This window comes from Saimiri boliviensis, chromosome 10 (assembly GCF_048565385.1).
Source record: "Saimiri boliviensis isolate mSaiBol1 chromosome 10, mSaiBol1.pri, whole genome shotgun sequence".
NCBI lineage: Eukaryota > Metazoa > Chordata > Mammalia > Primates > Cebidae > Saimiri > Saimiri boliviensis.
The window spans coordinates 1,491,169-1,513,973 of NC_133458.1; the positions used below are offsets into that span (position 1 = coordinate 1,491,169).

The following is a 22,805-nucleotide window of genomic DNA, read 5'->3' on the forward strand; positions in this document are numbered from 1 at the left end:
TACTTAGGAAAAAAGTTAGAAAATGCTGTTTAAAAATGATATTCATTTAAAATAGCATCAAAATATAAAGTACCAGAAATATATATTATTTAAATGTGTAAGACTGTTATGGGGAAAATTAGAAAACTTTATTGACAGATGTTGAAGACCTAAATAAATGTAGAAAGTTACGTGTTCACAGATTGGGAATAATGATGCTATTAATAACGATCAAACTTCTAGATTCAATAAAATTTTAACAAGAATCCCAGAAACTATCTGTTTATAAACATGACAAGCTGATTTTAAACTGTATCAGTAAGTACAAAGAGCCAACACCTGTCTTCGTGTTTAGACGGCATATACTATTTACATTAAAGTCAGAATGATCACAAGGGTCTGTGCAGGGAGACACCTGGGCCAGGAACAGAGGGAACCCAGGAGGAGACCCTTAAGTAGAACTGACTGGTAACAGAGGTGACATTACAGATGAGTAGGAAGGATGGCCTTTGCAAGAAACTGTGGTAGGGAAATGGAGTATTCAGTGAGAAAAAAATAAAATGACTTCTACCTTGAATGACATACAAAAATCAGTTCTTCCATTTAAGACTTACATGTGAAGGACAAAACTTAAATCTTTTAGGAAAAAGAGCAGAATTATATCTTTATGATCTTGGGCTAAAGGAGAATTTTTTAAACAAGATGCCAGAAATGCAAACCTTAAAGAAAATGATAAATTAGACTGTATTAAAATCAAAAACTTCAAAAAGCCAAGCCACCAACTGAGTTATGATAGTTGCAGTCTACATAACTGACAGTTTTGGTATCCAGAATGTTTGAAGAACTTCTACAAAGCAGCAAGAAAAAGGCAAATAACCCATTAGAAAAATGGGCAAAACAAATATTTCATATAAGGAAAAGCATGAATGATGAATAAACGTACACAAAGAGGCACAAACGGATGAGTTGTCAAAGACATGCACATTGAAAGCCCACAGAGATACAATGTAAATCTACCAGGCTGGCACAGCGTTTAACAGCTTAAACCAATGGAGACTCAGAGCACTAGAAACCCCTATGTGTTGGTGGCAGGAGTGTAAATTGATATAATCCCTATGGGATATGTATGTCTTAGTGATTGTACTGGAGAAAATGCTCGGCATGTGCCTAGATACATGGATGCAAATGTTCATGGCTACGCCATTTCAGATATGGAGGGAAACATAAGAAGCAGTTTCCCACCGGATTGGATAAGGGATTGGACAAATGAAATATGATGCTCCGTATGTATAGAATGCAGCCACACAACAACGAAAATGCATGAGCCACCGTGGCATGCAAAACCGAATCTGAGCCTTAGAACACAGGGTTAGCAGAAGACAGAAGGCACATCACAGAACGTGTATGTTATTACGTCATCTTATGCAGTATTTTGTTTAGGGATACACACATGTAAAAAAAAGAAAAAGTCTACGGAAGGAAACTATCCACTCAGAATTCATGAGGGTTATTAGCTTTGATAGGACCAAGAAGAACTCAGAGAGAATACCAAACATAATTTTAATGTTTCATCTCTTTTCGGAGTGACAGGTATCCTGGGTGTTTGTTGTCTTATTATTCTTTGCAACCAACACATAATTTATAATATTCTTTTGTATCTTCCTAATATTTATTGGAATATAAGTATAAAATATTAATATTTTTGAATTACAAATTAACCAAAAACTTCTAACATTAAGAGAAAGTCATCCTGAGCTGGCGAGAGGAATCCTTTCCAGGAACCCGTGATAAGCATGTTGAGTGAAACACTGCATGTTATACACATTAGTTAGTGCACATCTAGTTTATCTCCCTAAATGATTTCACTATTTCTATACTAAGCAGGTGGGACCCTGGCTGTTGAGGTAGAAATGAGTGTTGCCACATTGTGGTAAATCTCCACGGGGGCATCTTTTCATCCTGGAGATCACTGCATTGCAAGCCCAGTCACTACGCAGACGCTTCTCCATGGGGCGGTTATCATGGGTGTGTCTTGCCTTGTCTCTTCCTTTTGGGGGTCAGGTATCAGCCCTCATCCACAATGGCGTGGAGACCACACTTCTTCATCTGTCACCTCCTCTTGGCTTCCTGTGCCCCAGCGCCTTTGGCCTCACTGCCAAAGGAGAAAAGAGAGATGATGAACAGCCCACTTACAGCACAGGCACTGGCAAGGGCACGCCCCTTCTCTTCTCCCTCTCTGGGAATTAAGCTTTAAATGGTGTCTCTAGCTTTAGTAAATAATTGTCAGGAAAGCAGTTATGTTCCAGGATTATTTTAATTCCTTCTGACAGTTAGCAAAATTAAACATCCAAACATTGGGGCAACATGCTGCTTTCAGATGACTTGATGTAAAATGATTAACATCAAAATATTTCCTTGTGTTTTGTGTTGTTGCTGTGTAGTGGATCACTACACATTACAGGAACGTGCTCTGGCTGCTGGGCCGACGCAGGCTCACACACAAAGTGCCCTGCCTCATGGCGTCTTTCTGGCTGTTTTGACACAGTCAGCTGTGCATGGGTTTGCTCTGCATACAAACGATCAGGTTACACAGCACCACGTTGGAAAGAGGAAGCCGGCCCCAGCTGTGCATGACGGTGTACGTGCAGGATTCTGTGCCCGTGCTCATGGTGAACGTGCGTGATCCCGAACCTGTACCCATGGCGTACGTGCGTGATCCTGAACCTGTTCCCACAACGTACGTGTGTGACCTGCAGCCGTTCCCATGGCGTGTGTACGTGATCCTGCACCTGTCCCCACGGTGTACATACGTGACCTGCACCCGTTCCCATGGCGTACGTGCGTGATCCCGAACCTGTTCCCACGGCGTACGCGCGTGATCCTGAACCCGTTCCCACGGTGTGCGCGATCCTGCACCTGTTCCCACAGCGTACGTGCGTGACCTGCACCCGTTCCCATGGCGTACGTGCGTGATCCCGAACCTGTTCCCATGGTGTACGTGTGTGATTCTGAACCCGTTCCCACGGCGTACGCGCGTGATCCTGAAACCGTTCCCACGGTGTGCGCGATCCTGCACCTGTTCCCACAGCGTACGTGCGTGACCTGCACCTGTTCCCACGGCGTACGTGCGTGACCTGCACCCATTCCCATGGCGTACGTGCGTGATCCTGAACCCGTTCCCATGGTGTACGTGCGCGATCCTGCACCTGTTCCCACAGCGTACGTGCGTGACCTGCAGCCGTTCCCACGGCGTGCGTACGTGGTTCCACGCCCTTTCCCACGGTGTACCTGGCGTGATCCCGCCTCTCTTCCCACGGCGTACTGAACCTGTTCCCACAGCATACGGCCGTGATCCCGAACCCGTTCCCACGTCATACGTGCATGATCCTGCACCTGTTCCCACGTTGTACGTACGTGCGTGATCCTGCGCCCATTCCCACGGCTGGCAGCCCACATTGGAAGAGAATTATGAGACTGCAAATCAGGTATCCTCAGATACCCTTTTTTCTTTGGCACTTTGGTTCAAAACTAGAACCGTGGGTGTGGAAGGTATAGGAAACTCCCGCCATGCGTCACCAGTGCCACCCCTGGTCTTAGTAATAGAGGTAACAGCGGCAGCATGATCATCGTAGCGAGAGTAAGGCTCCAGCACGGCCACTAGGGAGTAGGTTTGCTCATTCTTCCTATGGGTCTCCCTCAACGGGTCATCGCTGAGAACCACTAGGGAGTAGGTTTGCTCATTCTTCCTATGGGTCTCCCTCAACAGGTCATCGCTTAGAACGTCCTGTGTGCTGGACAGCGTTCTGAGTACTAGGGAGAATCCTTGCTTTGTGGAACTGACATTCTAGGGACAAAATAAACAATAAATAAGCATGCATCATGTCAGAGGGTGATAAATGTTTTGGGAAAGGGCGAAGCTGGATGAGGGGACAGGCAGGTGATGGAGTGAGGGCCCAATGTCGGGTGAGAACAGGAGGACCGTGCAGATGGCTGCAGCCGGGCATTAGAAGCCCAGGAACAAACGGCAGGTACAAAGACCCTGAGGCAGGAGCCGGCCGGAGAGTCCCATGTAGAAGGGGCTGGACTGGCTGAGCAGAGGCCTGGGGGCTGTTGGAGGTGATGTCAGGGCAGCAGCCACAGGCCAGGGCTGGGACTGTAGACCTAACTCTGGGTGAGATGAGCAGCACATGGCTTTGTGGAGAGGCTTGAGTGTGTGAGAGTGGCCAGCGTCCTCCCTACCCCGCTGTGCGTGGAGCCAGCCCTCCCCCTCCCCGCCAGCTATGGACAGGCCGAGGCCAGAGGGCAACTGGCCCTCCATGCTGGGCTTCTAGACGTTTAAAAGTCTGTGTCAGGCTAGTAGGCTGCTAAAAACATGCTTCGTACTTTGAAAAATATTTTTTCATAGTGAAAAAATTATTTAAATGTGCATAAAGCTATAGTTTTTATTTCTGCAAATTAATCAAATGAAAAAGACCATTGGATTGGATTGTAATCCTGTAAGTAGTGATGTTCTCTTGATGGGCTGATGAGGTTTGGTTGAGTAATAAATTAATGACATACATAAGTTTGTAAACTATTGTAGATATACTTGTAAATGCATTTTACCCCCCTTGTTTCATGAAATCACCAATTAGATTGTTTAATGATGGTCTTCATAAAACTGAATGTTTCATACAGAAATGATTCAACTGTAATTTCACATAGAGTATAAGACATAAAAGTATTTTCATCAAACATAAAAATGCATTTAAGGTTGTAAACTAAAATTATGCTTTAAAGAGGTTTTTCTTCAAAAATATTTAAGATTAATTATTAAAATTCTAAAGCAAAATATAGTTCACAAAATATCAAAGTTTTCAATCAAAAGTATTTAAAGCTGAATTTTAAATTCTATTTTTTGACAAATCAATCAAATTATAGTCAATATTTTTATAAAAATAAGACATTTGTGATGCTGGCTCCAAGATCCCAGCAGCTGCTGATGTAATGAGCTGGTGGTGTGTGTCATGTATGTCATGGCTAGACTGACCTGCATAAGAATGGAAAGGTGAAAGGGGTTGCAGAGTGCTGTGAGGCGCCTCCCTCTTCGTCCATGAGTACTTCCAAAGCTGTGAGCCGACGTGCAAAGAGATGCAGGCGCCCAGCACTGCCAGGAACCGATACCTCTTTATGCAGAAATCATTGGCTCTTCTGCAATCTGAACAGCAGGATTTGACACGTTCATTAATTTGTCTATTTTCCTGCCTAAGTGCTTCCGCTGTTCAAACCTCCCTGCTCCCAGGCATGAAAGGGCTCACGTAACATGTGGCTTCCACAGAAAGCAGGATGCAGGGGTGGAGGCCCGTTCCCAGGCAGGATTGCATGGCAGAAGTGCTGGGCACAGGGCACACAGGCCGGGTCAACCCAGCAGCCCCTCTCAGGCGGCCCCTCCCAGGCCCAGGCTGGCACTGTGGCTGGAAGAGCCAGGCAGCAGGCCTCTCCAGAGAAAGGTTCTCTCACCAGTACAGAAAAACCTGCTGTGGGGGATCCTGGGTGGCCACCATTGCCTTAGGGACCCTGCCTGTGCCAGTGCACCTGCCTCCAGCTGTGATGAGGACCCTGCTCCACACCTGCCTCCAGGGCCAGCCTCTCCATCCTCAGGGACACACCACCCTCGGGGACACAACACACTGGCCTTCCACAGCCCAGTGTCCCAAAGGGACTGTGTGACAGCTTCCATGGTGGCTTCCAGACCTTTCTGACAGGTGGCGGGGTGTCAGGATCTCAAGAGCTCAGGATTTGCTGAGTCAGAGATACTTTGGTTCTGAAATGAAGACTGAAGAGGTACCACTGCACATGGTTGATATTAACACGTTAGAGGTCCCAGAGCCAAATAAGCTTAGAGTGGGGCCTTCTCCAGGAAGCTTGAGATCCTGGTGAGCCCCCAGTCTAGAGGGGGCTCAGGATGCATGGGGTCTGCCTACTCCGCCCCTCCCTGCGGTCTGCCTTGGCCCCAGCGGGTCCTCCATGCCACCCATGGTCATGGGAAAACAGCATGTGCCCCAGCGCCCAGAGGGCCACAGCACACAGTAGTGAGTGACAGGCTTCGAGAAGGCTCCCAATTTTTAAACCTTTCTTTAGGATTTTTTTAGGTTTGGCCTGAGCAACTGGCAAGCTGTTTCTCAACCTTGTATGAATAAAGACCTTATTTTTTTATAGACAACCTATTACCACTGGGAGAGCCCAGTCTGGGAGCGTCCACTCCAAGGGAAGGTGGGGCCTTGCTGGTGCCGCTGGCCACGACGCCCTGAGCAGGCAGGGCATAGCCACCCCTCGTGGGTCTCACGCACAGCCCTGCTTGAGTTCTTTTCAGAAAACACTTACGCCGAAAGAATGGGCTGAAATGGGAAAGCATGGACATTGCTTATTTTTAAAAGATTCCCTTATAGGAAATGTGATCAGCCCTGAGACCAGGTGGGACCCATGTTAGTCCTAGACAGGGCAGCTCACCTGGGCCCTGAAGGCCTGTGCATACCTAGTGGGTGTGTGGCCACCCTGGGATGCCCAAAAAGAAAAGGAGGCAGCAGTTGGGCCAGAGCTCTGATCACTGAATGGGCCTCCTTCAAAGCTCGGTCCCCTTCCTCTTCCCAGGAATGATGCCCACTTTAAGGAAAGCCCTCGGCTGGGCACCTCGCTGACATGCACGGGGAATCCTGACCCGTGGCTTCCAGTTTCAGCAAGGCTGACCTCAGGGCAGGGGCAGGGTCCGTCAGAGGTCCCCGAATTACCCAGAGATACTGCCCCCTGCGCTGGGGCCCTGGGTGGAAAGTAGCAGCATTGAGGCAGCTTGTTCATGGTGCTGTGTGCGCAGGATGCGGATCTTACCCCAGGGACGGGCGTGGTTTCAACGAGACTGAAAACCAGGCCCCACCCCATGAGGGAGGAGGACTTCCTGTGGAAGTCAGTGGTGCTGTCCAGAAAGCCGGCAGGTTCCCAGGTGGCAGCTTCGCCGGGCCTGGGGCTCCCCTCCCCTCCCACCTCCTAATGGGGCAAAGCCGTGAAGCGATCCCCATTGTAATTTAGATTTCATAAGAGACTTCTGCACATTCTTTTAGGTTAAAATAACGAGGATAAAGAGAGTAGGCAAAATTATTCCACTGTAGCTTCGTGCTTAATTATATGGAATGCTGCATAAATTGTCAAGTGCAAAGAATTAGTCTGATAAATTAAAATACTAATTAAATAGCCTATTGCAGAATTTTGAGAACATTACAGGGTTCCGCTTCTTCAGGTAATTTGCATATCCTTCATCTAGTGAATTTAATTTTAAAGGACTTCTCTTTTTGTGTTTGGAAACCCTTTTTGTCTCCCAGGAAGATAAAAATGGTCTTTCTATGTTGTTCTGTGCCTTTATTAAGGCAGCCTCTCCAACCTTCTCCATGCCCTGGTCTGACACAGACTCAGGAGGCCCAGAGCTTGGCTCCAAATGTAACTCAGACCAGGAACTTGATGGACATCTGGCTGAAGCAAGGCTTTTTATTTCTTTCCTCCTTCAAAATGTTCAGCAGAGAGTTAAAAAGTGGCAGTATTGCCATGGAGCTCACAAAAAGGAATGAAAGGACCCTGAGCATCAGCAGATAGTCACTCCAGACTTAAAAGGAGGAGGTGTGAGTCCTCAGTCAGACGTGTGCAGGCCAGAGTCCCCTCAGGACAGCAGGCTCCCCGGCGCAGACACTCTGGGTCGGAGCTCAGCACGTGTCACGCTTCCACTAATGGTGGAAAAGGGAACCACGCGGCTGTTTAGGGAAACCCAGTGGAGCATCGGGTGTGCAGGAATAACATGGCGAAGGATGTCTGGGGTGGCCTGACACCCACAAGATGCTGGGGACCACAAGGATCGTTTTTCCTCTTAGGCACACTTGAGGTTAAAAAATCCGAAGCAACAAACTGCAGGGCTGTGCTATGAAGGCTGCAGAGGGTGCAGAGGGTGGGGAGGCTGCAGAGGCTGTGGAGGCTGAGGAGGGTGGGGAGGCTGCAGAGGCTGTGGAGGCTGCGGAGGGTGGGGAGGCTGCAGAGGCTGTGGAGGCTGCAGAGGGTGGGGAGGCTGCAGAGGCTGGGGAGGCTGCAGAGGCTGTGGAGGCTGCGGAGGGTGGGGGGGCTGCAGAGGCTGTGGAGGCTGTGGACGGTGGGGAGGCTGCAGAGGCTGTGGAGGCTGCGGAGGGTGGGGAGGCTGCAGAGGCTGTGGAGGCTGCAGAGGGTGGGGGGGCTGCAGAGGCTGTGGAGGCTGCGGACGGTGGGGAGGCTACAGAGGCTGTGGAGGCTGCAGAGGGTGGGGGGGCTGCAGAGGCTGTGGAGGCTGCGGACGGTGGGGAGGCTGCAGAGGCTGTGGAGGCTCGGAGGGTGGGGAGGCTGCAGAGACTGCATTGTGCGGTACTCCCAATGCCAGGAGGAGGGAAGTGTGGCCTCTCTGTGTTTCTGTTCTCTCCACAAGTGAGAAACCTCAGAGTCAGACAGTGCAGTAGTGAGACAGGCATCGCTGAAAGGGACTGACGGGAACGCGCAGCCCCGGGACGTCGGCTGATGTCCTGCCTCCTTCCGCAGGCCAAGGGAATGTGTGCAGATGCCACAGAAGAAGCACTCTGCCGTCTCCAAAGAGATTTCCCTGGCAAGAAGCTGGAGTCTGGGGACTCGGGGACTCGGATTCTGTGCTTCGCGAGACTCCCCAGCACCTGCTTGGGGCGCTGTCAGGCTTTCCAGAGCATGGTGGAGTTTTTTGACGTGAGCTGGTGGGTTGGCACGTGCTGGCAGGCCTCACTCAGTGCATGGCGTGCAAGGCCTCAGGAGGGGCAGGGACGCAGAGACGCAGCCTGCAGAGCCCCTCGTTCCTCCTGTGAGGGAGCTGCCCTGTGTGACAGAGCAGAGCCCTGACTGTCCTAACTAACCACACCTGGGCTCCTCGGGGTGTCCTCCTCCTGAGACGCGGGGAGAAACAGGCCACAGAAGTCTGCAAGGGGCACACCCTCCACTTGTTGGGCAACCAGAGCCAAAGAGGAAGCCGTTTGGGTCCCTGGGCACCTGAACAGCAGCGCACCTGCCTCACCGCAGGGCCCTGTTCCCGGCCCACCTTTGTGTCGTTGCTGTTATTTATTGGAAATAAAGAAGGCTGATCTATGCGGGGGCGGAGGGGTGGAGCTAACATCCCACATGCCAGGCGAAGATGCCACAGGACTGCAGGACAGATCAGACCCTGCAGAGTGAATTTTAACGGCATGGATGCAATGCGTAGGGTGAAGTGCCAGCCAAGATTTGGTGCCACTTGACACAGTGAAGGCCCAGAGCATGACAGACACCTGCTCAGGCTCACACCTCATACCTGCCACACAGATGGCACTCGCAGATGGTGTCAGGGGAAGTGCAGCCCAGACCCGGAGAGGCAGGATCGCTCGCTCTGCCGCTGCCAGCCATGCCTGGAGGGGCTGCCCCCCAGTTAGGAGGAGCCGGGCACAGGTGGTCCTGTCCCAGCCACTCTCTGCCACACCCTCCACAGCCTCCTCACATGCAGCCCTGGCTGCCTGCCGCCCTCCTCCTGGTTCACACGGTGCCTGGTGACTGCATCAACGAAGGAGCACGGGGAGGGGACAGAGCAGGGGAACGCTCTCGTTCACTGGTGCCTGAATCTGGCTCATCCAAAAACGTAGCTGGTGGTGAGAGAGGGGAGCACATTTTTAAAATGTAGACTCACGGGATCCTCCCCGTGGATCTCTATTCAACAGTCTGGAAAGGGCCGGGAAACAATGTTTTTACAAAGTCTCCAAAGTCAAGGGATCTGAACTCCCTCTTCTGGGAAGCAGGGGAAGGAAGAGAGTCTTGGAAACAGAAGAAATCGGGAGAAGCCCAGTGACCTTGATGCTGTTAGAAGAGGGTCCTGCACGGGTGTGAGGTGTGAGTGCTGTGGGTGCTATTGGCAGGGGAGGAAGCCTTGAGGGCTGAGTCACCCAGAGCAGCGTTGTCGAGCGATGCTCCAGCTGGTGTCTGACGTTTGAAACACGAGCAGAAGCACGGGTCAGCGAGTTAATAGCACCAGAGACAGAGCACACGGGAGCCCCAGACACGGAGCAGATACAGCATCTTCTCCTTGTGAAGGGACAGTGGCCCAGCCACGACATGGATGCAGCGAAACGGTCGCCACCACCAGGGTCACTGATGAGCTGTTTGCTGTGTGATGTCACGGGGATCACTGATGAGCCGTTTGCTGTGTGATGTCACAGGGATCACTGATGAGCCATTTGCTGTGTAACATCATGGGGGTCATTGATGAGCCGTTTGCTGTGTGACGTCACGGGGATCATTGATGAGCCGTTTGCTGTGTGACGTCATGGGGATCATTGATGAGCCATTTGCTGTGTGATGTCACGGGGATCACTGATGAGCCGTTTGTTGTGTGACATCATGGGGGTCATTGATGAGCCGTTTGCTGTGTGATGTCACGGGGATCATTGATGAGCCGTTTGCTGTGTGACGTCATGGGGATCACTGATGAGCCGTTTGCTGTGTGACGTCATGGGGGTCATTGATGAGCCATTTGCTGTGTGATGTCACGGGGGTCACTGATGAGCCATTTGCTGTGTGATGTCACGGAGGTCACTGATGAGCCGTTTGCTGTGTGACATCACAGGAGTCACCGATGAGCCACTTGCTGTGTGCCAAGATGTGGGCTGTGCCCGGTTCAGAGGCCCCCACGTATTGAAATGTGGGAAGTGCTTGCCCCGGCTCTTGGCATGTGGCAGGAACTCCTTAATGCCAGCTTTATGACTTATTTTACTCTGTGGCTTCGATTTGACTTACACTTCAGTATCAGATTAGCTCGAGAATGAAACTGTCCCTTGTACTCTCTGAAAACCTTTTAGTACTTAAAATTAAACCCCAGTAATTCGGGTTTTTTTCTTCAATTGCTGATTTAAACTGACTGAACTAAATTTTAAAAGGTCAGGTCATTTTGGGGAGCTTGTCAGGTGGCACCATGATGTGTCTGGTTCACACTTCCCGTGTGAGAGCGTGCGGTGTCATGTGGCTCTCTGATGATGTCTGGTCCCTGCTTCTGTGTGAGAGTGTGCGGTGGCGTGTGGCTCTCTGATGATGTTCCCCTCTTCCATGTGTGAGTGTGCAGCACGGGGCTCTCCGCTTCTGCATTACTTTGCTTAGGATGGTGGCCCCAAATCGTGTCCTTTGCCGCAATGTGGATGCATTTGTTGAAGAAAGAACACAGGCCCCTAATCATTAAAGCACAGTCCTAGACCCTGAAGATTATAGAAGACCTGTCCTGCCTGTCCTCGGGAGGCTTACCATTGGCTCAGGAGACAGCTCCACCCACTAGGAGCTCACCACGATGCCTGTTTCACTGACTTGCAAGCCACGACCCAGACAGTGGCACTGAACCACAGAAGATGCTTCATAATCACCTCAGATGAGCTCGTATGGATTGAATAAATTCCTTCAGATTCATTTATCAGCCTCTCTCTTGCATGGGCATCCGAAAGGAGTTTTGGTGATCAGTGGGTTGATCCTGAAGCATGTCACACTTGGAGCCTTCCACTGAGCGCCTCCACAGCATGATGCTGATTCCTACATGTTCTCCTGGCCACAGTAGGGCTGGTTCTGCATGCTCTCCAGGCCACGCGGGGTAGATTCCCAGGTGCTCTCCAGGCCACGCGGGGTAGATTCCCAGGTGCTCTCCAGGCCACTCGGGGTAGAGTCCCACGTGCTCTCCAGGCCACAGGGGGTAGAGTCCCACGTGCTCTCCAGGCCACACGGGGTAGAGTCCCACGTGCTCTCCAGGCCACACGGGGTAGAGTCCCACATGCTCTCCAAGCCACGTGGGGTAGATTCCCAGTGCGGGCAGGGTTGGCAGCACAGCACTTCTTACGCGTGTTCCACTGCAGCCAACGAGATCACCTTTGGAGTAACTGTTGGCCGTGCAGCCAGTGCCTTCTGGAAGTTCTGCTGTGGCACATTCCTGGCCTCTTGGAGGCCTGGTGGAAAGTGCTCGGGTAGAAACAAGGACTCGTTCCCTCCCCAGTGGTCTCCAAGGATGTGCTGTGCTGCGCTGCCCATTCAGGGTGGTAGGAATTCCCGAGAGTCACCACTTCACTGGCCCCAGCTGCGACCACACTTCAGCTGTGGGGAAATGAGCAGTTCAGGACCAAGGAAACAGGGCACAGGAGGGCCCCACTTGGGGTGTGAACACTGAGTAGTGCCAGCAGTGTGGGGACCACTTGTACCCACTCAGCAGAACCAATTTTACTTTTTCAGGAATTTTGTGAGCCATTATTCAGGACAGCCATTGTGAAACGTTAAATGACAAGAACATACACTCAAACCGTTCAGAGCAGAGGCGATCAGTACTCAAGCTCCACATTTCGTGACTGGTGTCTGCGTTTCACCGTCATCTGCGCCCTTGAGATTGTTTCTGTCCATCTCGTCTGTATGGTGGGACTCCTCCCCACGCGCCTGGGACTCTGCTTCTGGTTGGTTCAGCCCCACCTCGCCTCTTGTTGAAATTTGGTCCCCATGTTGGAGGCGCAGCCTGGTGGGCGGCGTTTGGATCAGGGCAGGGGTGGACCCCTCATGAGTCGCTGCCCTCCCAGTTGGAGGTGAGTGACGTCCCCCTCTCTTAGCTCCAGTGAGAGCTGATTGTTAGTAGGAGCCTGGCCCTCCCTCTGCCCTCTCCTGCTTCCTCCCTCCCCACGTGAGCTCTGCACATGGCATGGCTCCCTTCACCTTCCGCAGCAAGTGGAAGCAGCTGGGGCCTCCCCAGGGGCAGACACCCGCGCCATGCTTCTTGTGCTGCCTGCAGAACTGTGAGCCAAATCAACCTCTTTTCCTTGCAAACTGCCCAGCCTCAGGGTTTCCTTTACAGCAACACATACGGACTAATGCAGTGTCTCTCCCCATGCCCTTCAGTAGTTCCGTGTGAGCACTGAAGTCAACCGTGATGGGAGCATTTACACAGAGCAGAAATCACCCTGTGCTGCAATTCACAATTCTGTTGCGCAGGGGACAGGCAGCCTGCACACCGTCAACTGTCAGACGTGCAGGGCTGTCCTGAGGGTGGTGAGGGAGGGAGGGGGTGCCTCTGGGCACATGGGGGGCCTGAGCTGCCTGGGAAGAGGACTGCGTTTTCATCAGACCGAGGAGCTCAGGGCGTCCTGGCAGGGGACAGAGAACATCCGAAATGTGCTGAAAAACCCAGTGTCTGGGTAGGCAGAGCCACCTGGGCCCAAGGGCCAGGAAGGCAAGCTGTCCGGGCTTGCAGGGGTCACCACTGAAAGGCCCTAAAGGGTTACTGGAGGGTCTGGATTTGCAGCCAGTGGTCTGGATGTTAAGGCCAAGGATGCTGTTGACACCCTGGGCACAGTGTGGAAAACGGACTTGAGCTGGGCAGCTTCTGGTAACCACAGCCTACAGGTCAAATCGGGCCCACTGTCTGCTGTTGTAAACAAAGTTTTATAGGAACACAGCCACGACCATCCACTTAGGCGTGGCCTGCAGCTGCCTCCACACGGCAAGGCAGGGCTGAGTAGCTGCAACGGAGCCGTGGGCCTGCCACGCCTGACCCAGTTGCTACCTGCCCGTCACAGGAAATGGTGGCTCCCCCGTGGATTAGATTTTTCTCACTGCTGTTGGCTGGGCTGCCATTTTCATCCCTGACCCTGACATCAGTGACCGCTCTGCAGCAGTGACCAGGTGGTTCTAAGGTGGCATTTGTTTTCACTTTCTGTTCCTCAGCCTACTTAGGAGAGTCCACTATCACCGACCCGAGGGAAGCTTGCCGCTCAGCCAGACGTCTCCGCTGTTGGCGGGAGGATGTCAGCATCGACGACCTCATGCTTTCCGCTGCCACCCAGGGCTTACGTCCGTGTCCCCCCTCCCCCCACCAAGGTCCCACTCCATCCCAAAGTGTTATAGGAGTTTTGCTTCAGCGCAGATTATTTCCTGTCTGCTTGGTTCTCTCAGGGCAGTAGGTAATTACTTATATGCAAAAAACAGTGTGCATTTGTTCCAAGGGAAAAACTTTCCATATCACAATGGAAAGGCCCCAAAGGCGGGGAGGGCAGGCAGTTACGGCCTCATCTCCGTCCCTCCAAAAGGAATATTTTCATCACCCCAGATTAACACAGGTATGCTACAATCAGGGGTGAGTGTAATGGATCTTTTCCTGCTGTCTCATCCTGTGTTAATCACAATTGCAAGGCACTCTTCATTCATAGGGTTTGCGGTGACATTCTCTTTTTTCTGGTTTTCGTCTCCAAAGTGGCAGGGGCTTTATGCAAAAGCGCATTTCTACAGGATTGTAAGCCCAAGTCAATTGCCTGGTGACACCCGTCCTCTCCGTGGAGTGGGGCAGATGGGTGTGCAGTGCTGGTGTTGGGATTCCTGAGGTTTCATTTCCATCTGCTAATTGTTTCCAGGGCTCATTTCTCTTGCTTTGCACCGAGTGCAATTCATTCTCTGAAAGTCTTCCTCATTCTACATCAGGAGAAAACCAGGATGAGGCTTTTATTGGAGCTAAATTATTATAGGATGTTCCTGTCAGGGCATGAACAGGAGGCAGAGTAATAGCTGGCAGTGATAATGACAGAAACACACACATTCAGCTTTGCCTTCTAGGGAGTCTTTTTATCAACACCTAAAGCTAGTTAATGAAACATATTTCCCACTAATTATACAGCAGCGAACGATTGCGCAATTTTAAAGTAAGCTTTTGCACTTTGCAGGGCACATCTACATATTTCTCATCAGTGATTCACAGTGGTCCTGTGGCTCCTGGTGGGACATCCCTTTCTAGATGGAACCAGAGGCGCACTGTTGTGCTGGCCGGAGGTGGACCCACTGGTCAGTGGGAAAGTGGGGCCTCATACAGCTTCTGTTTCCGTCTGCGCAGGACACTTCCATTAAGTGAAGCCGGTCAAGCAGTCATGTTGTTGAATTTTTCAATATGGAGGAAAATGCTCAGAGGTGCCTGGAGACCGATGGCCTCTCCAAGCTGACCCCTGTGCTTTCTGATTTTTCCTAACAGTTGACAACAAAGACAAACTGGAGGAAACCTCTGGACTGAAGATTCTTCAAACCGGAGTCGGGTCGGTGAGTAACGGGGGCGCGCCCTCCGCTCTGCCATCTGCGGTGCTGTCTGGGTGCTGGCGGCCACCCTGAGAGCAGAGGCTGGACCTGCAGGCTAATTCAGCCGAGGTTTCCTGGGAGGAATGTCCTGCCGTGGGTGGGAACGGTGTTGAAACGTGCCTGGCGGGTTCGATGACGTCTTAGGGAGCTTTTGAAGTCCGAATTTGCTGTCCTCACCAGAAAGGGCCTTCCTGGCTGAGAAGCACAGAGAAGCCTTGGGAAAACATGGGCTTTTCTCCTTCTTCAGCGGTTTCCTAGTTGCTAAGTGTGTGAAAATGAAGAGGCCTTGAGGAATTCCTCTTTCCTCCTGGGATTCGGTGGGACAGACTTGTACCTGCAGCGTTGGGAGACACGTATTTGGGAGACGCACTATCAGACAGGGAGGCTTCCATAACCTCGTCCAAAATCTGTCAAGCCACGTGCGTGCCGACATCACCATGCTGGCGTCAGAGAGCTGCTCGCCCGGCTCCCCCAGCAGCCAGAGCCGCAGGCCTCCCCACCCCGCCGACGGCGGCCCTGCCCTCCCACGACACCGTGATGAGCCGCACGCAGAGCGCGGCGGCCCCCTCGGGAACGGCGCGTGGCCACTCGTGAGTCCGCGTGCGTGCTTGCGCTTGGATTTCGGGTTTCACAGCACTCGCCGTTAGAGATAATTAACGGTGAAGGAACGCTGACTTCCGAGTGCGCTTGCCACACGGCAGAGCCACCCTCACAGGGCCACTTGGGGACTGGCCGTGTCTGTGGGGACGTCGCATCCTCAGCAGGCCGAGACGCGGCTGTTGACCTAAAAAGCTGCTTAATTGGCCGTTCTTCCCAAACAGAGGCCCTGGGCTTCCCGTGCAGGGCCTGCGTGAGAATGGCCTGAAGCGCTCTGAAAATGGGGACTCTGGGTGACGTGATGGGCAGGGTGCCGGGGGAGAGCGGCCAGTGCCTGGTAGAAACTTCTCGGAAGCTGTGTGCAGGGCCCCGGTGGGTGCTCAAGTTCTTGGTGTTTCTTGATGGCTTTCTGGCTGGTGCTGGATGAATGAGGTGTTGGGCACCTGGTGATGCCCTGGTCTTTGCCGAGAGTGTGCTGTGTCTTTAGCAGCCACTGAAGGGTGAGGAAGAAGCTAGAGTGGGTGAGGCTGCGAGAGCCATCTGCATCCCATGGGAGGTGCAGTGACCGACGTGGAGGCCAGGGGGCTTCGAGGTGGGAGTCAGTGGAGGGCGGCCTTGACCCGGCCACACGTCTCCTCGTGTGGAAGGAGGTGTGGTGTCCTCCTGTGGAGGGCGGCTGAGGCCCCGCCACGCGTGTCCTCGTGTGGAAGGAGGTGTGGTGTCCTCCTGCCTTTCCTCTCCCCTCTGAGCTCAAGTCAGGGGTGTTTTGTTGCCAAGTCGTTCTTACAGGAAGGATAATGGTATCCAGGAATTAGGGACAAATCTGGATTGACTCAGGTTAGAGCCGTCTCTGCAGGCCGGTCAGAGCATGCATTGAGGCCGGGGCCCTCTGCTGTCCCGTGGAATATTTGGGGCCTGTGAGGAGTGGCTGCGGTGTGCGGGGCAGCGGGTTGTGTGGACATGAAGGAGGCTCTGCCCTGAGGGCCTGGAGGGTGGGGGTCGGGGTGGGGACGGGGAGACTCTGGGGTTCATTTGGGAGGTGACAAGTGTGGTGGCTGGCATGCACACACGCCTTACTCATGGAAACCTGGACTCCAGCTGTTCCAGGAGACAGGGAGGACGTGGTGGCAGGAGGAGCCACTGACTGGGCAGCTCCAGCTCAAGGGGTTCCTGTCACGTGCCTCGCTGCTCTTCGCCTCATAAGCATGGGAAGCTCGGGTGCCACAGTCCACGCGCACCTGAGCCTGGGGGACGGCGCCTGCACGGCCACCCTCTCAGGGTGGAGCTCCTTCCCACGTAGGCCTGAGCCTGGGGGACGGCGCCTCCGTGGCTGCCCTGTCAGGACACAGCTCCTTCCCACCCTGGAGGAGCACGGGCCCGCACGCGGTGGCTTCAGCCTCCCAGCTCCTCACGCCGTCTGCTGGGCACCTGTGATGTCCGACACTGCCCGCTTGGATTGGGGGCTCCTGGTTTTGTCCTGTGCTGTGCTCAGTGCTCCCCTTCACTCAGACCCCGTCTCAGCTCTGCAGAGCTGCCACTCACTGTCTCCGTCACAGCTGCCTCCCGCAGCCTCTGCACAAACCCCAGGACTCCGCTTCCGCTGTAGTCAATCATGGGTCATCACAGAACCTGTACCATTGGGTGTGTTTAGGTTTCTGGGGTGGCAGAGTACAGGCGAGTGAGCATCTGTAAACGTTCGCTCTCATTACCACCACCGTGGCCCTGACTCCCACTCCCGTTACCACCGCCACAGCCCTGACTCCCACTCCCATTACCACCGCCACGGCCCTGACTCCCCACTCCCATTACCACCGCCACAGCCCTGACCCCCCACTCCCATTACCACCGCCACGGCCCTGACTCCCCACTCCCATTACCACTGCCACAGCCCTGATCCCCCACTCCCGTTACCACCACCACAGCCCTGACTCCCACTCCCATTACCACTGCCACAGCCCTGACTCCCCACTCCCATTACCACCGCCACAGCCCTGACTCCCCACTCCCATTACCACCGCCACGGCCCTGACTCCCCACTCCCATTACCACCGCCACGGCCCTGACCCCCCACTCCCATTACCACCGCCACGGCCCTGACTCCCCACTCCCATTACCACTGCCACAGCCCTGATCCCCCACTCCCGTTACCACCACCACAGCCCTGACTCCCACTCCCATTACCACTGCCACAGCCCTGACTCCCACTCCTGTTGCCGCCATGGCCCTGACTCCCCAGTCCCTTTACCACCACAGCCCTGACTCCCCACTCCCATTACCACCGCCACAGCCCTGACTCCCACTCCCATTACTGCCACGGCCCTGACCCCCTACTCCCGTTACCGCCGCCACAGCCCTGATTCCCCACTCCCGTTACCACCGCCGTGGCCCTGACTCCCATTCCCGTTACTGCCGCCGTGGCCCTGACTCCCGCTCCCGTTACCAGCACCACGGCCCTGACTCCCACTCCCGTTACCACCGCTGCCGTGACTCCTTGCTCTTGGTCCTGACTCCTCACTCCCATTGCCACTGTGGCCCTAACTCCTCCACAGCACTTGGATTAGGCAGGTGTTGGACCCTCTTGTTCACCCCTGTGTCTCCACACCCCTCCTCCCCCATTGTGCCCTCACCCGTCCCTCTCACGGTGCCACTTGACCAGTTCCTGAAATTGTCTTGCACGTCCTCTCCTCTTTGTCTAATCTGCTGTAAAACTCAAATGCCGGGGACTTTTCTTTTGGTTACTGTATTTTTCACTTAGAAAAAAATTTTTATTTGGTAATTTTTCAAATCTGTTCTATTGTCTCCACTTTGATTATGTGTTTGATGCATTCTTTTATCCTTTCAGTCATTCTAAACCTACTTACTCCACGGTCTCGTCCATGCCCTGCGGTGACTCCTGCTCGTCACGCCTGCTGACCCCGGCTGCAGGGCCGTCCCCTGACGTGGGTTATGAAGTCTTTCTTTAGAACCTCGAGCTTACCTTCTGCAGGGATTGAGTGTACCAAAGTGTGATTTCTGTGTGACACTTTCTGGATAAGAAGTCTTGCGCCCGCGACCCTCACAGTCCCAGTGGGTCCACCTTCGTGTCAATGCCCGCCTGGAAGTTTCCGCACCATTCAACAAACCGCGGGCCTTGCTCTGGCACATGCACAGGTCTGGAGTTCAGCCCCCTCTCCACTTCCCCAGCTAGAGGGTGGTCTGTTCCTGGGCTCCATTCTTGAGGGAGGCAGGTCCTTGAGGTCCCAGCTTCATGTGGTGTCCCCACCTCCGTCCACCCCAAGGGCACATGGACTGATCTTGTGTGGCTGCAGGAACTCACACTGCAGTGCTCTGCTCCCACGCGCTCGGATCCACACAAAGGTTCCACATGTCCAAGGGCCATTTCAGTGGCAGCTCCCAGCTGTGCGTGTGTGAGGGTCCCCGCTCTGCCTCAGCTTAGTGCACTGTTCATTCATTCATTCCAAGATATTTATATGTGCCAGGCAGCTTTTAAGAACTAAAATTACAGCAGTGAGGAAAACAGACAAACTCCCTCCCGTCCTGGAGCTCCCATTGCAGGTGAAGCTGGAGGTGCATCGTGGAATGAGGCCCACTGGCTCCTCTGAGGCAAGCCCGGCTGTCACCTGCACCGGTCTCTGCACTCACTGGGGCAACCCTCTCTGTTCCCTTCAAGTCGACCAGCTCCTCCTCTGTGAGCTCGACAGCTGGGACTCTCCAGGCCTGGGGCCCTCCTTTCTGCCCGTGCCCTCTGCTGTGGGGAACTCACCTGGGCCCTGCCTTTTTATATTATCTATTCGATGATCCCAAGCTTAGGTCTCTACCGATCAACAGATGTGCCTGACCACAAACCTGGATTTCTCTCCTGGGGGATCTGTGGGGACTCACACTTAATGGCGGCCACATGGGGCTCTTGATCTTCCTGCCAGAGCCATTTCTCCCCTGAGGTTTTCTCATCTTGTGATGGAAATGGCATCACTCTTCCTTGTGAAGCTCTGTCTAGGAAGTGTATTGATTCCATGCATGGGAATCTGAATTGCCGCGCGGATTACCTGTGAGGTGGACTATTTAACTCTAGAAAGACTCGGCCTCTGCCCACTCTCGATGCCCACCTATCTCATGTGTGGGCAGGAAGGTTCTGCCTCAACTGTTGGGCTGATGGGCTTTTTGGGGGCGGATTGTGGGGGCCGAGGGTAGGAGCAGGAGCTCACCTGTGTGGCACCGCGCCTCTGCTTCCATCTGTGTGTGACCTGTGTCCTCTCTGGCCCCTGAGCGAGCAGAGGACGGACCTTGCCATCCGCAGGGACAGAGGCTCCACCATCCCTGGGACGAAATGACCAAACGCTAGACCGTTCATTTCATCCACTGGTTAGATCTGGTGGCAAGGAGCCTGGTCACCCTGACCTGCCTGTCTCCTTGGCCAACTCCGTTTATTTCCATGTTCCAAACACTGGGGACCAGCTCCTGGAGTGCCATCCTTCTCCGTGTGGCCATTTTACATTTCAAAAGATGGTTCTTCTTGAGCTTCTGACTCAACAGACACGTGCCCAGCGGGCCCTGGAGCCCAGCACCTGTGCCTCCCGCCTCGTCCCTGCCGTCTGCACGTAGATGCTGCTCCCAACAGGGAAGGAAGTTTACGTATTCGGAGTAGATTTGTGGTGGGGAAATGGGAGAAAGGGGTGCAAGTCAAGAAAGTTTTTAAAGCTAATGTGTTTTTTTGCTAATTTTAATTGCCTTATTCCGTATTAAGCCTGAATTGGACAATTTTGATATTTAAAATGTATTTGAAATTCTTCTAATCCCTGACTCTGGAATATAAAGCAGAGTTTGATTACAGAAATCTCACAACATTTACAAAATCCCTCTCCTGTGCTTGCGTCTGACGCATGTGATGACAGATAGTGGAATTAGAACCTTTGAAGCCAAATGGAAATATCTGAAAACAAAATGTAAAGGAAATGAGCAGATTACGGCGCAGACACACACCCCTCGTAGATTGGTGGCATTCTGATGTATTTCAAAATCTAACTTCTGATATCTTGAAAAGTGTTTGTGTTTTATTCAAATTAATAATGCCATGTTTTTTCCAAAGAAAAATGATAATCACCACAAAGCAAAGCTTAAAAGTTTGGAAGAAAAGCAATCTGCATAAAGGCAGAACCGTGGGTGTGGCTGTCTCAGTTGTGTCTGGATTTAGGGCTGTGTTCTAGCTTCTCAGCATGGTGAAAGATGGAGCAGACAGGTGCCCTGCCCAGCGTGTCAGTGAGAAGTGGCCAACCGGCTGTCTCTGCAGAGCCCCTGCGGGCTCAGGAGCGGCACACGGGGGAATGGAGAAGCAGCTGAGTGCAGAAGCTGAGCAGACCAGGGGCTGCCTGGGTGGCAAGGAGCCACCATCTCTGCCACGGGAGCCTTTGGTCTGTGCAGTGTGGGGTGAGGTCAGAGGTCTTCAGATGGTTCAGGGAGCCCCGGGGGCTCCGAGGCAGTTGGGTGTGAACCCTGCTGGGCTCACACCACCCTCACTTTCTAGCTCAGCGAGCTCCAGGCTTCTGTGGCCTGTTGCTCACTGGACTTCCGGGTGAAACTGTTCCAAGAAAGGACTATGGCTAAGAACATGTCGATCCCAGAAGTCCCTTAAAAGTCTATGAAGCTGCGGTCACGCATCCACCCTGTGAATAACGTGAGTCGCTGTGTGATGTGTGTTACCTGGGGTGCGGGGAGGGGGGTGCAGATGATTGGAGTTATCACAGGGACAGGCAGTGGGCACAGCTGAGGCACGTGGCAGATGCACTCCGAACCAGCTGCACCCCCCGACTCCCACCCATCGTTTCCTGTCTGTTGAAAGAGGTGCTCTAGCCCCGATCCAGGTGCTTGGGATGGCCGAGAGGAGCCTGGACATTCAGTGCAGACTTTCGCCAAATCAATAGCAGGAGCGCATCAGCTGTGATGGCCTGACGTGGCCACGCACCTTCTCCCTGGGGTCTAGTGATGTGAGTTTCCTGCCCACCTCACCAGCCACCCGGTTCTACACTCCTGGACATGACCCAGAAGAGGGCGGGACAGAAGGGACCTTTGCCCACAGGCGAAGAGAGCCCTGGAGTAAGGAGGTGGGGAGGTGGGAAGGGGCTGCCCCTGCTTGTCTGGGTGACAGCTGTTGTCACTCTGCGGTGCCCCAGTGCACCACCCTGCCTTTGTCAGGCACATTAAGCATTTCAGGTGGGTCCAGATGGGTGGACGAGGCTCTGGGCTGGAAGAACAGCTACCAGGGAGATGCCAACAGGTGAGGTGGAGAGCTGGCAAGCAGACAACTCACAGAGGGCTCTCCAGCCAAAATGATCTGTCTGCGACCAGAGGCCCCGTCGTGCTGGGTGCAGGTGACGTGTCCGAGCTACGGCGGAGCGAGAGTCCACTGATGCTCTCATCACAGCCTAAGTTTGCTCCAAAGTCCCGTTTTTAAGATTAGTATTGAAGGTTGTTTAAGAACAACAGTTTTGGTTTTAAAAATCAAGACCAGGTGTGATGAAACTCGTATACATACACTCCCTGGTAGGCAGGGTGAACGAGTCCAGCTCTTTAGAAGGCAGGAGAGCAGGGGTTATCTGTGAACTAACAAGCAGAAACTCTTCCCCTTTGGCTCAGCCATCAAACTCCCAGAAATTTATCCTAGGAAGACAGTCCATCCGTCAAGGAAATCAGAAAAACAAAGCCTTTACCAAAAACAAAGCTGACTTAAAATATAAGCCTATAGCAAGATAACTCATTATAATAATCAAATAAATTGAATTCTGTAATTTCATTAAAAATTTTGAGAACTCTAAACCTAAAGGCAGCCACGTAAACAAGTGTGTGCATGGAGATGCTGGAAGCCCACGTATGTAATGGGTGGGTAAGAGAGCAGCCCTTATCCACAGCTCTTACAGGGTTGGTGGCGGCAGCGGAAGCATGACGACGCTCAGAATTTGGAAAGGAGCTGCACCCTGCAGGTGGCTGTCCTAAGGAGCTGCACCCTGCAGGTGGCTGTCCTGACCAGCTGGGAAGCATAGCCTCCGGTCAGAAGCCAGAAACAGGCACTTCCAGTGAGA

General features: G+C 53.0%; 1 protein-coding gene across 4 annotated transcripts in view; it reads left to right on the forward strand.

Moving 5' to 3' along the window:
• PTPRN2 (protein tyrosine phosphatase receptor type N2) overlaps positions 1 to 22,805 on the forward strand; it is a 972,293-nt gene that overhangs the window by 623,242 nt on the left and 326,246 nt on the right. For all 4 annotated transcript variants that reach the window (XM_039472901.2, XM_074378841.1, XM_039472902.2 and 1 more), the window contains one exon: positions 15,035 to 15,099. In XM_039472901.2, coding sequence (XP_039328835.1) covers positions 15,035 to 15,099 — 65 coding nt within the window. The remainder of the gene's footprint in view (positions 1 to 15,034; positions 15,100 to 22,805) is intronic.